Genomic DNA, 15,913 nt, shown 5'->3' on the forward strand with positions numbered 1-15,913 from the left:
GCACTCCAGCCTGGGCAACAGAGCAAGACTTCATTAAAAAAAACAAACAAAAAACACCATGAAGCTGGCTTTAAAAAAAAAAAAAAAAGAGGGCACTGTGGCTCATGCCTGTAATCCTAGCACTTTAGGAAGCCAAGGGCAGAGGTGGGAGGATCGCCTGAGCTCAAGAGCTGAAGACCAGCCTGGGCAACATACTGAGACCCTGTCTCTACAAAAATAAAAAAAACTAGCCTGGTGCGGTGATGCACACCTGTAATCCCAGCTACTTGGAGGCTGAGGCGGGAGGATCACTTGAATCCGGGAGGTGGAGGCCGCAGCAAGCTATGATCATGCCACTGCACTCTAGCCTGAGTGACAGAGTAAGATCCTATCTAGAAAAAAAAAAAAAAAAAAAGGAAAGAAACCCATCTGAAACGCCTGCCTGTTATATGTACTACTGTACGACTCCAGCCGGATGACATTCTAGACGAGGCAAAACCATGGCGACCGTAAGATGGTCAGCGGCTGCCCCAGGCTGGGGTCAGGAAGACTAACTCCATGGAGCACAGGGGATTTTTAGGGCTGTGAAATGACTTCGTGTGACACTGTAACATGAATACATGTCATCACACATCTGTCTAAACCATAGAACATGTAACACTGGCTGGGCATGGTGGCTCATACCTGTAATCCCAGCACTATAGGAGGCCGAGGCGGGCAGATCATGAGGTCAGGAGTTCGAGACCAGCCTGATCAATATGGTGAAACCCTGTCTCTACTAAAAATACAAAAATTATCCAGGCTTAGTGGCGCTTGCCCATAGTCCCAGCTACTCAGGAGGCTGAGTCAGGAGAACCACTTGAAGCGGGGAGGTGGAGGTTGCAGTAAGCTGAGATCATGCCACTACACTCCAGCCTGGGTGACAGAGTGCGACACTGTCTCAAAAAAAAAAAAAAAAAAACACGTAACACCAAGGGCAAGCCCTGGTGTAGACTGTGGACTCTGGAAGATGAAGATGACTCCACAGAAGGCCATCGATTGTAACCAAAGCACCGTTCTGTGGGGGAAGATGACAGTGTAAGCGGCTATGCCTGTCGGGGCAGGGGGTCCATGGGAACTCTGCCTTCTGCTCAGTTTTGCTGTGAACCTAGAACTGCTCTAGAAAATAAAGTTTATTAGTTGTTTTTTTTTTTTTTAAAAGGGGCTGGGCACAGTGGCTTACTCTGTAATCCCAGCATTTTGGGAGGCCGAGGTGGGCAGATCTCTTGAGGCCAGGAGTTCGAGAGCAGCCTGGGCAACATCGCCAAACCCCGTCTCCACTAAAAATACAAAAATTAGCCAGGCATGGTGGTGGGTGCATGTAATCCCAACTACTCGAGAGGCTGACGCAAGAGAATCACCTGAACCCAGGAGGTGGAGGTTGCAGTGAGCCGGGACCTCGCCACTGCACTCCACCCTGGGCAACAGAACGAGACTCCGTCTTAAAAATAAATAAATAAGGCCGGGCGCGGTGGCTCAAGCCTGTAATCCCAGCACTTTGGGAGGCCGAGACAGGTGGATCACGAGGTCAGGAGATCGAGACCATCCTGGCTAACACGGTGAAACCCCGTCTCTATTAAAAAATACAAAAAGCTAGCCGGGTGAGGTGGCGGCGCCTGTAGTCCCAGCTACTCAGGAGGCTGAGGCAGGAGAATGGCGTAAACCCGGGAGGCAGAGCTTGCAGTGAGCTGAGATCCGGCCACTGCACTCCAGCCCGGGCGACAGAGCGAGACTCCGTCTCAAAAAATAAATAAATAAATAAGAGAGAGAGACAAGTGCCCCCAGTATCACTGGGGCAGGGAAAGCAGCACAGGACAAGCCACACGGAGCTCAGAGGAACATACAGGGCACTCATCTGCATCCGGGCCAGCACCTCTGTGGCCAGGCATACCCCTCTTGCCAAAGCTGACATTTGGGGTGGGATCGATCTCTGGAGTGGGGCCATCCTGGGCCCTGCAGGGTGCCGACCAGCACTCCAGGCCTCCACCCACTCCACATCAGGAGCGCCCCTGAGTCATGCATGTCCCCAGATATCCCCCAGTGTCCCCTGGAGGGGAGAATCGCCCGCAGTGAGCACCCAAGCTAGAGCGGCCCTCACGTGTGTCCGAAGACCACGTGTGCAGAGGGGCAGCTGCTCATCCTGTGTTTACAGCAGCATTGTTTGCCAGAACAGCGTGGGCATCTTGAGCTCCAGCCAGCGGGAGCACAGCTCAGCTGCGTGGGGCAGCCAGGGACAGCCAAGCAGAGGGGCCTCAGCACATGAGGGAAACCAGCCCACTGCAGAGGACAGAAAACACAGTCCCAGCACCACCAAGACGGAGGACCGGTTGGGGGTGCAGCCCTGGGCAAGGGGCAGCCTGGAGAGCAGGCGGCCAGCAGGCCAAAAACCAAGTGACCTGGACAGCAGAAGGCAGCAGGAGGAGCGGACCGAGCCAGGAGGGGGCCAGACGGTCGGACTCTGTCCTGCCAGACTCAGACAGAGGACAAGTCGGGGAGGAGAGAGACCAAGGAGGGGAGGCCAGGGCGGCAGAGTCAAGTAGGGAAGCAGGGCCGATGAGAACTGGCAGCGGGTGGGCAAGGGGGCAAGGGCTGTGGACTGAGCAGACAGGAGGGATCCAATGAGGGGCCCTGGCCAGGCTAATGGGCAGCCCCTGACCCGCAGGAGCAGCTAGGGGAGCCAGGCCTGCAGTCCCAGCCCATCCCCTCTCATCTATCACTAAGGACAGCATCCATGCCACCCTCGCTGGGCCTGACCGGCTGCCCCTCCATGACTTCAGCCCTTCCTGCATCGGAAAGGTGAGGTGGACAGAAGCACCTTGCTTAGCATGGGCTACGTAGGAGGGACAGGAAGTGTCTCCCAGTACAATGGTGTAGACAGGGGCAAATCAGGCAGGGAAGTGAGGATGGGGCCTGGCCCAGGCTGGCACCAAACTCTGACTCTAGAATACGACTCACAAGCTGGCTGGGCAGCCTCCTGATGCCACTTCTGGAACATTCCAGAAGGGCCCCATAGCAGGCAGGAGGAAGCTTGGTTATGGTTCAGTTCTGACTCCACAGGTGAGAGAAAACACGGTAAGACAGTCATTGTTCTAAAGTTACAAAGAGTCAGGCACGGTGGCTCATGCCTGTAATCCCAGCACTTAGGGAGGCTGAAGGCGGGTGGATCACCTAAGGTCAGGAGTTCGAGACCAGCCTGGCCAACATGGCAAAACCCCATCTCTACTAAAAACACAAAAAATTAGCTGGGCGTGGTGACAGGCGCCTGTAGTACCAGCTACTCGGGAAGCTGCAGCACAAGAACTGCTTGAACCCAAGAGGCAGAGTTTGCAATGAGCCGAGATCCCACCACTGCACTCCAGCCTGGGCAACACAGCAAGACTCCATCTCAAAAAAATAAATAAATAAATACATGAAAAACAAAAGGCTGGGTCTGGTGGCTCACGCCTGTAATCCCAGCACTTTGGGAGGCCGAGGCAGGCAGATCATTTGAGATCAGGAGTTCAAGAACAGCCTGGCCAACATGGTGATACTCCATCTCTACTAAAAATAGAAAAATTAGGCCAGGCGCAGTGGCTCAAGCCTGTAATCCCAGCACTTTGGGAGGCCGAGAGGGACGGATCACGAGGTCTGGAGATCGAGACCATCCTGGCTAACACGGTGAAACCCCGTCTCTACTAAAAAATACAAAAAAACTAGCCGGGCTAGGTGGCAGGCGCCTGTAGTCCCAGCTACTCGGGAGGCTGAGGCAGGAGAATGGCGTAAACCCGGGGGGCCGGAGCTTGCAGTGAGCTGAGATCCGGCCACTGCACTCCAGCCTGGGCGACAGAGCGAGACTCCGTCTCAAAAAAAAGTATACAAAAATTAGCTGGGTGTGGTGGCGCACGCCTGTAATCCCAGCTACTCAGGAGACTAAGGCAGGAGAATCACTTGAACCCAGAGGCAGTGGGCCAAAATTGCACCATCGTACTCCAGCCCAGGTGACAGAGCGAGACTCTGTCCCAAATAAATGAATAAAATAAACAAATATGGCCACGCACGGTGGCTCACGCCTATAATTCCAACACTTTGGGAGGCCGAGGCAGGTGGATCACGAGGTCGGGAGATCAAGACCATCCTGGTTAACACGGTAAAACCCAGTCTCTACTAAAAAAAAAATACAAAAAATTAGCCAGGCGTGGTGGTGGGCGCCTGTAGTCCCAGCTACTCGGAAGGCTGAGGCAGGAAAATGGTGTGAACCCGGGAGGCGGAGCTTGCAGTGAGCCGAGACCGCGCCACTGCACTCCAGCCTGGGCCACAGAGCGAGACTCAGTCTCATAAATAAATAAATAAATACAAATACAAATACAAATCAAGTTTTTAAGACTTGCCTTGTATGTGGTCAGTTTCCCTAAACACTCCTTGTGGCCTGAGAAGAATGTGTTTTCTTTCTTGTTGGGTTCAGAGTCCATCCGTGTCATTACGGTAACCCTGTAACTCATTTTGCTCAAATCATCTATATCTTTATCAATTTTCTTTTTTCTTCTTAAAACAGGGTTTCCCTCCCTGTTGCCCAGGCTGGAGTGCAGTGGCATGACCATGGCTCACTGCAACCTCGACCTCCTGGGCTCAAGCAATCCTCCCGCCTCAGCCCCTCCGAGTAACTGGGACTACAGGCATGGGCCATCACGTCCAGAAAGTTTTTTGTATTTCTTGTACAGACAGGGTTTCTCCGTGCTGCCCATGCTGGTCTCAAATTCCTGGGCTCAACTGATCCTCCCGACTCAGCCTCCCAAAGTGCTGGGATTATAGGACTGAGCCACCGTGCCCGGCATCCTGACCGACTTTTTTTGTTTTTTGAGACGGAGTTTCACTCTTGTTGCCCAGGCTGGAGTGCAATGGTGCAATCTTGGCTCAATGCAACCTCCGCCTCCCAGGTTCAAGCGATTCTCCAGCCTCAGCCTCCCGAGTAGCTGGGATTACAGACCTGCGCCACCACGCCCAGCTAATTTTGTATTTTTAGTAGAGACAGGGTTTCTCTATGTTGGTCAAACCGGACTCAAAATTCCAACCTCAGGTGACCCATCTGCCTCGGCCTCCCAAAGTGCTGGGATTATAGGGCTGAGCCACTGTGCCCAGCATCCTGACCGATTTTCTTTTTTTTTTTCTTTTTTGGAGACGGAGTCTCACTCTGTCGCTAGGCTGAAGTGCAGTGGCACGATCTTGACTTACTGCAACCTCCACCTCTTGGGTTCAAGCGATTCTCCTGTCTCAGCTTCCCGAGTAGCTGGAACTACAGGCAAGCGCCACCACACCCAGCTAATGTTAGTATTTTTAGTAGAGACGGGGTTTCACCATGTTGGCCAGGATGGTTTCGATCTCCTGACCTCGTGATCCGCCCGCCTCAGCCTCCCAAAGTGCTGGGATTACAGGCGTGAGCCACTGGGCCCAGCCCTCCTGACCGATTTTCTATCTGCATGATCTATAAGCTACTGGGGAAGATGCATTGAAATGCCTGTACCTATGATGTCTGTGTTACAGTTACAACATCTGTAACCTGCTTCAAAATGATCCAGTAGGAGCCGGTATGGTGGCTCACATCTGTAGTCCCCACTGCTTGGGAGACTGAGGGTCACCTGAGCCCAGGAATTTGGGGCTGTCATGCAAAATGATCACTTCTGTGAACAGCCGCTGTGCTCCAGCCTGGGCAACACAGCAAGATCCCATCTCTTCAACAATCCAGTCAGGTAGAGGTAAGTGGCTAGGGTAGCAATGAGCGAAATGAACAAGATCAGGCACAGCAGCAGATGACGACTTCAGAGGGTGATGGGTACATGGGACTTTTTTTTCTTTTTTTGAGACAGAGTCTCACTGTCACCCAGGCTGAAGTGCAGTGGTTCAGTCTCGGCTAACTGCAACCTCCGTCTCCCAGGTTCAAGCAATTTTCCCGCCTCAGCCTCCTGAATGGCTGAGAGTGCAGGCGCATGCCAGCACACCCGGCTAATTTTTGTATCTTTGGTAGAGATGAGGTTTCACCATGTTGGCCAGGCTGGTCTCCTATCATTGACCTAGTGAAGTTAAATGTTCCTATTAAATGATACCACCATAGCCCTAACTCAAGGTCTACTACTGTGCCTAGTAAAAGGAGTGACTTAATCTAAAACCCACTTGCCGTTTTCGGCAAAATGAAAATCATTATTAGAAAAGTTGGCCGGGCGCGGTGGCTCAAGCCTGTAATCCCAGCACTTTGGGAGGCCGAGACGGGCGGATCACGAGGTCAGGAGATCGAGACCATCCTGGCTAATACGGTGAAACCCCGTCTCTACTAAAAAAAAAAAAAAAAAAAACTAGCCGGGCGACGTGGCGGGCGCCTGTAGTCCCAGCTACTCGGGAGGTTGAGGTGGGAGAATGGCGTAAACCCGGGAGGCAGAGCTTGCAGTGAGCTGAGATCCGGCCACTGCACTCCAGCCTGGGCTACGGAGCGAGACTCCATCTCAAAAAAAAAAAAAAGAAAAGTTAAAATGGGCCGGGCACGGTGGCTCACGCCTGTAATCCCAGCACTTTGGGAGGCTGAGGAAGGTGGATCACGAGGTCAGATGGAGACCATCCTGGCTAAAGCAGTGAAACCCTGTCTCTGCTAAAAATACAAAAAATTAGCTGGCCGTGGCGGCAGGTGCCTGGAATCCCAGCTACTCGGGAGGCTGAGGCAGGAGAATGGCGTGAGCCCAGGAAGTGGAGCATGTGGTGAGCTGAGATCGCACCACCTGCACTCCAGCCTGGGCGACAGAGCAAGACTCTGCCTCAAAAAAAAAAAAAAAAGTTGAAATGGGGCTGGGTGCAGTGGCTCACGCCTATAATCCCAGGTGTGATTTGAGAGGCCGAGATGGGAGGATCACTTGAGTCCAGGAGGTGAAGATCACCTGGGCAACATGGCAAAACCCATCACTACAAAATTTACCTCTAGTCCCAACTACCTGGAAGACTGTGGTGGGAGGATTGCTTGAGCCCAAGAGGCGACGGTTGCAGTGAGTTGAGATCGCGCCACTGCACTCCAGCCTGGGAGACACTGATACCTTGTCTCAAAAAAAAAAAAATATATGAGGTCAGGAGCAGTGGCTCAGGCCTGTAATCCCAGCACCTTGGGAAGCTGAGGCAGAAGGATCATTTGAGGCCAGGAGTTCAAGACCAGCATGGGCAACATGGCAAGACCCCATCTCGACAAAAATGTTTAAAATTCGCCAGGTGTAGTAGTATACAGCCTATAGTCCCTGCTACTAGGGAGGCTGAGACAGGAGGATCACTTGAGCTCAGGAATTCGAGGCTGCAGTGAGCTAAGATCATGCCACTGTACTCCAGCCTGGGCAACAGAGCAAGGCCTTGTCTCAAAAAAAAAAAAAAAAAAAATCAGCCACGCACGGTGGCTCACACCTATAATCCCAGCACTTTGGGAGGCCAAGGCAGGCAGATAACTGGATGTCAGGAGTTAGAGACCAGCCTGACCAACATGGGAGAAACCTCATCTCTACTAAAAAATACAAAATGAGTTGGGCTTGGTGGCGCATGCCTGTAGTCCCAGCTACTCGGGAGGCTGCGGCAGAATTGCTTGAACCTGGGAGGCGGAGCTTGCAACGAGCCGAGATCACGCCACTGCACTCCAGCCTGGGCGACAGAGCGAGACTCTGTCTCGAAAAAAAGAAAAAGAAAAAAAACAAAAAAAATGAAAATAAGACTAAAAGCTCGCTGCACCACCCCCCCAACCAGCTGCCCACTTCCTACCCCTCGTGCCATATTCGGGGGATCTCTTTCAGGGTGCCGAACGCTGCCTAGCGGCACAGCAGGGACGATAATAAATGCCTCTGGGTTTGAGGAGTGGTGCTTGTCCAGTTGGCTTAGACACAGCAACTTCCGGGATAGAAACCAGACGTTTAGGAGCTCAGCAAGGACCGTGTAAGCCTCGAACCAAGAGGGACCTCCAGCCGGAAGAGAGAGCGCCTGCAGAGGCCTGACGGGACTTGGGGGAAGGAAGTAAGAAACTGCTCTGCCTTCCTCGGGGGCAGCCACAGCTCCTGCTGGCTTGTCTCAGCGCCTCGGCGGCAACCTCAGGTGCGGGCAAGACAGGCAGATGGAGGGAGAGAGGGGAGAAAGCAAAACCGATGCGGGAGGATCCCAGCGGCCGGGTCACCGCTGAGACACTAGAGCGGCACTTCGGAGGTCAGTGAGGTCAACATGACCGCCACAAAGACACTACCATCACCGTCGCTGCCACTTTCCCTCTTGCGGTCTCAGGAGGGCACAGGGGCATCTCTGGAGGCTGCGTCACCAGGGGCGGCTCCGCCATGTTGACAGCTAAAAGAGGGGGCACGCTTGTCTTCTTGTGCTCTGAATTTCTCAGCTTTCAATTTATTTGTTTTTTTGCTTTTTTGTTTTTTTTGAGACAAAGTCTCACTCTGTCTCCCAGGCTGGAGTGCGGTGGTACAGTCTTGGCTTACTGCAGCCTCTACCTTCCAGGCTCAAGTGATCCTCCCACCTTGGCCTCCCAAGTAGCTAGGACTACAGGCATGCGCCACCACGCCCGGCTAATTTTCATGATTTTTTGTAGAGACGGGGTCTTGCTACATGACCCAGGCTGGTCTCGAACTCCCAACCTCAAGCGATCCTCTTGCCTCAACCTCCCAAAATGCTGGGATTACAGGCATGAGCCACCATGCCTGGCCTCAATTTTTAACACAGTGACAACCGACAGAATCCACACAGACACAGGCTCCTGGGGCTCTTGGATCATGCTGGAAGATGTAAAGGGGTCCTGAGATCCTTTTGAGAACCCGACCTGGAAGGACGCCAACAACGGCGCACGTAAGGATCTGTTCCAACACATTCCACAGCAGCGTTCTTCCTAGCCAGAAAACCTGGACACACTAACTGAGGCTGGATCAAAGTATGCAATCTAATTGACCAACTATGTCCACAGGGACAATTCTGGCCTGCACCTACTTTGTTTTGATTTTGTTTTATGGTTTTTTTTTTTTTTTAAGACGGAGTCTTGCTCTGTCGCCCAGGCTGGAGTGCAGTAGTGGGACCTAAGCTCACTGCAACCTCCACCTCCCAGGTTCAAGCGATTCTCCTGTCTCAGCCTCCTGAGTAACTGGGACTACAGACATGCGCCACCACATCCGCCTGATTTTTGTATTTTTAGTAGAGACGGGGTTTCACCATGTTGGCAGGCTGGTCTCGAACTCCTGACCTCAGGTGATCCACCTGCCTTGGCCTCCCAAAGTGTCGGGATTACAACCATGAGCCACTGCACCCAGCCATACCTGTTTTTATAAATCAAGCTTTATTGGAACAAAGCCACGCCTACCCATTTACCCATTGTCTACAGCTGCTCTGGGGCCACGACGGCAGCAGTGAGTAATCCTAACAGAGGCCGTGCCCTCTAACCGGGAGCCCTCCTGGGGGAGGGATGCAACAGTGGGTGGGAGCTGGTGGTGGGGACCCTCCCTTCTGCAGCCAGAAGGGCAGGTCTCTGCAAGGGGGCTGTCCAGTGGGGACACCCGAGGCATCACTATGACAAGTGACCCTTGCAAGGCCATTCCTGGGCCACCATTTCAACTGAGGCATCAGACTGACTCTAATCTTGCTTTTGAGGCATGGAAGTCTCAGGATATTTGTGGTTGTCATGACTGGTAGGGTAGGGTGCTCTGGCATGGAGTGGGTGGAGGCCAGGGATGCTGCTCAGCACCCTGCAGTGCCCAGGACAGCCCCAGCCAGAGGATGACCTGGCCCCAAACAGCCACAGTACAGAGCGGGAGAAGCCCTGTGCTAAGGAGATGTATTTCACCTTCATTGTGAGCCCGGCACGGGGCTCACTCCGCCCTTCACATGCATAACCTCATTGAATTCGCACTGCGCTGCAACGTGGTGGGTATTAGCCCTGTCCAAAATAAGATGATATGGGAGCTGGCGAGTCTCTGGCCAGGGATGCTGAAAAGATTACGTAGAGTGCAGTGTTGTACCTGAGCAGGTTAAAGGTGCCACAAAAGACAGCTATTGTTATTTTGATGTGCAGCCAAAAAGAAGAAAGATGGGGGGATGGGGAGCTGCAGATGCCTCTCCGGTTGCCTACGCTGGACGGTCGCCCAAAGTCACTGCCCTCAATCAGCTCCCTGCATTCCCACGCATCAAGTGACATCACCGCCACCCTATTCAGCCCAGGTGAGGCCACCACAAGATCCTCCATATTCCGAGACAGACCCAACTCTGTTCTGCTCTGGGGTCTCCATCAACCACCGTAGACCTTGGGCTGCTAGGCCAAGTTTCTTTAACAGGACAAAAAAAGGACTGAACACTCTAGAACATTCTAGAAGGACAACGGCCCATTTGCGCCCATCAGGAACTGCGCTGCTTTCTATCACGTTAGCCTGGGTGCCTGCAGACTTCACGTGGCGCTGGGAGGTGCTGCTGTGTGCCTCTGTGCCCCCTTCCCTCCACTGTCCAAACCTCCCTGCCGCCAGCTCACTTTCCGAGCCGCCCAAGTGGAGAAGCTGCATCACCTCTCTGTGGCCCAGAAGACAGAAGCAACGACACGATCTCTCAAAAGCTACTGCACGGGGGCCGGGTGCAATGGCTCACGCCTGTAATCCCAGCACTTTGGGAGGCCAAGGGGGGTGGTGAATCACCTAAGGTCGGGAGTTTGAGACCAGCCTTACCAACATGGAGAAACCCCATCTCTACTAAAGATACAAAAAAATAAAATAAAATAAAATCAGCCAGGCGTGGTGGCGCACACCTGTAGTCCCAGCTACTCGGGAGGCTGAGGCAGAAGAATCGCTTGAACCCAGGAGGCAGAGGTTGAAGTAAGCCGAGATCATGCCATTGCACTCCAGCTTGGGCAACCAGAGCAAAACTCCGTCTCAAAGAAAAAAAAAAAAAGTTACTGCATAGGGGACAGCCACAGGGTAAGGGATCTAAGAGGCGGTTATGAAGGTCACGTAGGAACACGGAATCTTTTCCTAACTACCAGAGCTGACCTGGGAGACGAAATTCAGTCTTGAGAGCCCAGTCTCAGAAACCAAAATCCCAGGTTCCAATCCCAGCTCCCTGTTCAGTCCGGGTGAGTTCCCATAGAGCTAGGTCCAGGTGTCATCACTGCCAACATCCTGACAATTAAAAGCACAATGTACGTTGGCTGGGCGCAGTGGTTCACACCTGTAATCCCAGCACTTTGGGAGACTGAGGTAGGTGGATCACCTGAGGTCAAGAGTTTGAAACCAGCCTGGCCAACATGATGAAACTCCGTCTCTATTAAAAATACAAAAAATTAGTCAGGCGTAATGGTGGACACCTGTAATCCCAGCTACTTGGGAGGCTGAGGTAGGAGGATTGCTTGAACTTGGGAGGTGAAGGTTGCAGTGAGCCCAGATGGCGCCACTGCACTCCAGCCTGGGCAACAAGAGTGAAACTCTGTCTCAAAAAAAAAAAAGAGGCCGGGCACGGTGGCTCAAGCCTGTAATCCCAGCACTTTGGGAGGCCAAGACGGGCAGATCACGAGGTCAGGAGATCGAGACCATCCTGGCTAACAAGGTGAAACCCCGTCTCTACTAAAAAAATACAAAAAACTAGCCAGGCGAGGTGGCGGGCGCCTGTAGTCCCAGCTGCTCAGGAGACTGAGGCAGGAGAATGGCGTAAACCCGGGAGGCGGAGCTTGCAGTGAGCCGAGATCCGGCCACTGCACTCCAGCCTGGGAGGCAGAGCGAGACTCCGTCTCAACAAAAAAAAAAAAAAAAAAAAAGAAAGAAAAGCACAATGTATGTGTCTAATTAACATAAGTGTTCCTGTCATTGTCACACTAAACTTAAAGATGTGACAGAAACTATTGTATGACTCAAGTATTATGTTACAAATGAGGGGAGATGGGGTTTTGGGTTGTATGGATGTAGACATTTGTCAAAATTATTCAGTCTGTTTAACATCTGTTTCACTGTATTCAAAGTTTTTTGGCCAGGCACAGTAGCTCATGCCTGTAACCCTAACACTTTGGGAGGCCGAGGCAGGAGGGTCAGTTGAGCCCAGGAGACTACCCTGGGCAGCATAATAAGACCCCATCTCTACAAAATATACAAAAACTAGCCAGGCATGGTGGGTACACGCCTATAGTACTAGCTACTTTGGAGGCTGAGGCTAGAGGACTGCTTGAGCCCAGGAAACTAAGGCTGTAGTGAGCTGTGATCGCGCCACTGCACCACAGCCTAGGCAGAGTGAGATCCTGTCTCAATAAGAAAAAAAAAAAAATCAGTGAGAACAGAACCAAAAACAAATACTGAGCTCTAGTTCTAGTTACTGATGGTATGCTGCAGTAATTAAGGGAAAGGTAGACTGGTGTCTGCAACTTACTTTGAAATGCATCCCAGAAAGATGGCTTGATGGGCATAGAGAAAGACAGAGCGCTGGCCGGGCGCGGTGGCTCAAGCCTGTAATCCCAGCACTGTGGGAGGCCGAGACGGGCGGATCACGAGGTCAGGAGATCGAGACCATCCTGGCTAACACGGTGAAACCCCGTCTCTACTAAAAATACAAAAACTAGCCGGGCGAGGTGGCGGGCGCCTGTAGTCCCAGCTACTCGGGAGGCTGAGGCAGGAGAATGGCGTAAACCCAGGAGGCGGAGCTCGCAGTGAGCTGAGATCCGGCCACTGCACTCCAGTCCGGGCGACAGAGCAAGACAGAGCGCTTCATGATAAACCTCATATGTCAGAATATCGATGGTAAAATCTACATGGCAGGTGTGTTTAGGTGTTTTCCCATTCCTGCATGGGTGAAATGCAAAAATTAAAATGCTAGCTCGGTGACTGGCATAGAGTGGATACTCAGCATTATCTCCTCTCCAGAACTTGGGAGCATGAGAGTCCAACCCGCCATTGAGCTATGCCGTGAACTTAGCAGGTCTGTGCAGGCTACAGAAACTTTGTGAAAGGAAGCCTTCTGTGCTAACCCAATAGGCTGAGTAGCAAATCAAAATCAGTTTGGATGCCACAAAGGGAGCACGCATCGTAGGAGGAGGGAGGAAGAGAGCGCCAGGCGGAGCTCCTCTGTTGAGCCCGGCCGTGCCTCTTCCCTGCGCGCACGCGGCTGCACGATCAACTCCCCAAGTTCTTCAGATGGCCTCCTCCCGGGGCAGGGCGGGTTAACTCGGATTCTTACGACTCAAGTCATCATGTCTCTTACGGGAAGAGGGCTAAGGAAGGTCTACGGCGTGCAAGCCGGAGAAATTAATCATCAGATTTCATCTGGAGTGAGCAGGCATGATCCTCCCAGCCCCCAAAAAACCTGGCCGGGCGCGGTGTTTATTTTCCAACCTAGACACCAGATGGCAGCAGTACCCGGTTCAAAATCCAACAACAACACGGTGGGGGTACACGCAGCTCAACTGACAACTTTTAATCCAGTTCCAGTAGTCTATGCCCGTCCCCACGGTCCAGCCATCTCCAGCAGATGGGACCTACACCTTTAATCACACTGTTTCATCCTGCCAGGAAACCCCACTCACAGTATGTCCCACAGTCCCCCACAAAAACACCAACCAAAGTAGAACCTCCAACCCCCCCAGGTGCCAATGGAGGGAGCGTCCCAAACGTGGCAGCTATGAAATCAAAGGGGGCCATTTTAAATGCAACGAGGGGCTGGGGAAAGAACAGAGAAAGAGATGAAGGCCGGTGGACCCCTCGAGGACCACGCGCCCCAGGTCACCAGCAGCCGCAGCACAGCAGGCTCCGAGTGGCGGAAATTCCTGATTAGCAAGCGCCGTCTCCAGACTCTGAATAAGCTAATCCAAATTTTTAGAAAAAAACACTCGGGGGTCTGACGCTTAACTGGTACAGGCTGTGAGTAATTAATTGGTGGTGGATGTTTAAAAAAGAAAACCTGGCCCCTTCCCTCCTAGCTACGGGATGGTCCTGGGCCCTTTCTCGAAAATTCCTCAGTCTTCCATCGGCCACCTCCAAAACTTCTCTAGCCATTATTTTGAGGGGGAGCTTTGAAAAAATAAGTTCAAAAGCCCAGACCCTATAGATTCGAGGACCAGCCGCCAGCCCAGCATGTCAATCTGTGAGTCCTCCCTTTGTTCCTTCCTCTCGCAGGCATTTGAGGTTTCTGTGGACTTCTCCTTCCGGGAGAGGTGAAGTGGGACCGGACGAGGTTGTAGGGGGAGAGGTGGGAGGGAGAAAGTATCGGCTGGTGGCTGCAGAGGCGCGGGGCCTGGACCAGGCATAGAACAAAGGTGCTGGCGGCGGGTGTACCTGTTTGCCCCTGTAGAACAGCCTCTGCAGGCCTGGCTCCACGTGGAACAGCTCCTGGATCTTCCGCCTCAGCTCCTCCACCTTGGTCAGCCTGGACAGCGAGTCCACCGTGTGGGTCTGCCTCCCGTCCATGGTCCGAACCTGGATCCACATGGTGTCGGCGCTGAGGGAAGAGACAGCAAAAACCCCAGATCAGTTTTACCAACACCTCCAAGCCATACCATGCTCTAAGGAGTCGGGGTTGCTTTTGTCCGGCCTGTGGACACCAGGAAACTCCCAGGATGCCCTCCCAGTCCTCCTATACAGCCAGACCCCGGCCAGGGCCAGACACAGTAAATTAAGGACTTAAGGCGTTAACGACTAGCCAAGTGTTGAAGATTGAGGAGGAAGGAGAATGAAAAGAGGGAATTGAAAGGAAAGCAAAAGGTCCAACCCATCCCTCCTTCCCACGACCAGAGGAGGAAGGAGGCCTGGGCCAAGTGGCCGAATTGGTTCGTTTACTCATTTCATTCATTGATTCATTCATTCCTCGGATTCCTATTTACGGAAGAGGGAATCCCAGAAGTCCAGCGCGGGCCGGAACTTCAGAAGTCCCGGGGGAACTCAACCAAGTGCGACTGAGACGAAAAAACCCCACCGAGACCCACGGGCCCCGGGACCCCTCGGTGCCCCCGCCCCCCCCTTGCTGCCCCCAAAACGCGCGCGTGCGCGACCGGGCCCGCCCCGCGGTGGCCATGGCAACTGGCCGCCCGTCCCGACCACCCCCCACGCGCGCGCCCAGCGACTCACCTCGGCCCCCGACTCCCGGCAGCTCGCGCCCCTCCAGACCCTAGACCCCCGGCGTCCCTCCCGCACTCCCACCGGTCAGCGCGGGTCGCGCCAGCAGCCCACGCCCACCCCCGCCGCCGGGACGACCAAGGGGCCCCAGCTCGTCAAGTCCCGCCCCCCTTCACTTGAGCCGCCTCTTATTGGCTCCGCCGCACCCGGCTGCCCCGCCCCGCTCGCCCCCCATTGGCCCAGATGCGCCCGGGGAGCTCAGGGCGCGCGAAATCGGGCTCGGGCGCGACAATTGAATCGCGGGGAGCCCCGCGCGCAGGCGCGGAGCCTGACATCCTCCCCGGCTGCTCGCCGGGCCCTCCCCCACCCGGTACGCTCGACCCCCCAGCCGGGCTCCGGGGACGCAGCGCTGGTCCCGGCTCCAGCCGGGTATGTGTCGGGGAGCGACTCCCGAGGGTTAGGCGGAAGGGGAGGCCCTGGATCCCGGGACAGAGTGAGGGACACGAGTGCGCCCGGGTTGGCCGCGCGGGAAAGTTTTGCAAAGTCCCGGAGCCCCGTGCGCCCGGCCCAGGCTGGCACCCCGACCTGGCGGCTCACCTCTCTGGTCGCCGCGAACCGCTCGTCTGTCTGCGCGCCCGGCCTGGCTGGGGATAGCTATGAAGCCGCGTGTGTGGCCCGGACCCCGCGCGGACGTGCGTGCGACCCGGAGCGCCCGCTCGGCAAATACTGCCCGCCGCGCTGCCAGCTGCTCTGATTTTTTTCCCGCGAAAACTCGGCATTTGGGAGTTGCGGGGCCGCAGGAGGCCGTGCCGGGGGCGGGCGCCTGCCTCCTGATTGGCCGGCGCTGTGGCGGG

At 54.1% G+C, this 15,913-nt stretch overlaps 1 protein-coding gene across 1 annotated transcript in view; it reads right to left on the reverse strand.

Annotated features, from left to right (window-relative positions):
• Positions 1-15,876, reverse strand: part of UHRF1 (ubiquitin like with PHD and ring finger domains 1) — a 50,649-nt gene extending 34,773 nt beyond the window's left edge. The window contains exons 1-2 of the mRNA XM_033195397.1: positions 15,657-15,876; positions 14,283-14,445 (exon numbers count right to left, since the gene is read on the reverse strand). Of these exons, the coding sequence (XP_033051288.1) occupies positions 14,283-14,445; positions 15,657-15,838 (345 nt within the window). The 5' untranslated portion in view covers positions 15,839-15,876. The remainder of the gene's footprint in view (positions 1-14,282; positions 14,446-15,656) is intronic.
• Positions 15,877-15,913: the final 37 nt, after the last annotated feature.

This window comes from Trachypithecus francoisi, unplaced genomic scaffold, assembly GCF_009764315.1.
Source record: "Trachypithecus francoisi isolate TF-2019V2 unplaced genomic scaffold, Tfra_2.0 Lachesis_group5, whole genome shotgun sequence".
In the NCBI taxonomy this organism is placed as follows: Eukaryota; Metazoa; Chordata; class Mammalia; order Primates; family Cercopithecidae; genus Trachypithecus; species Trachypithecus francoisi.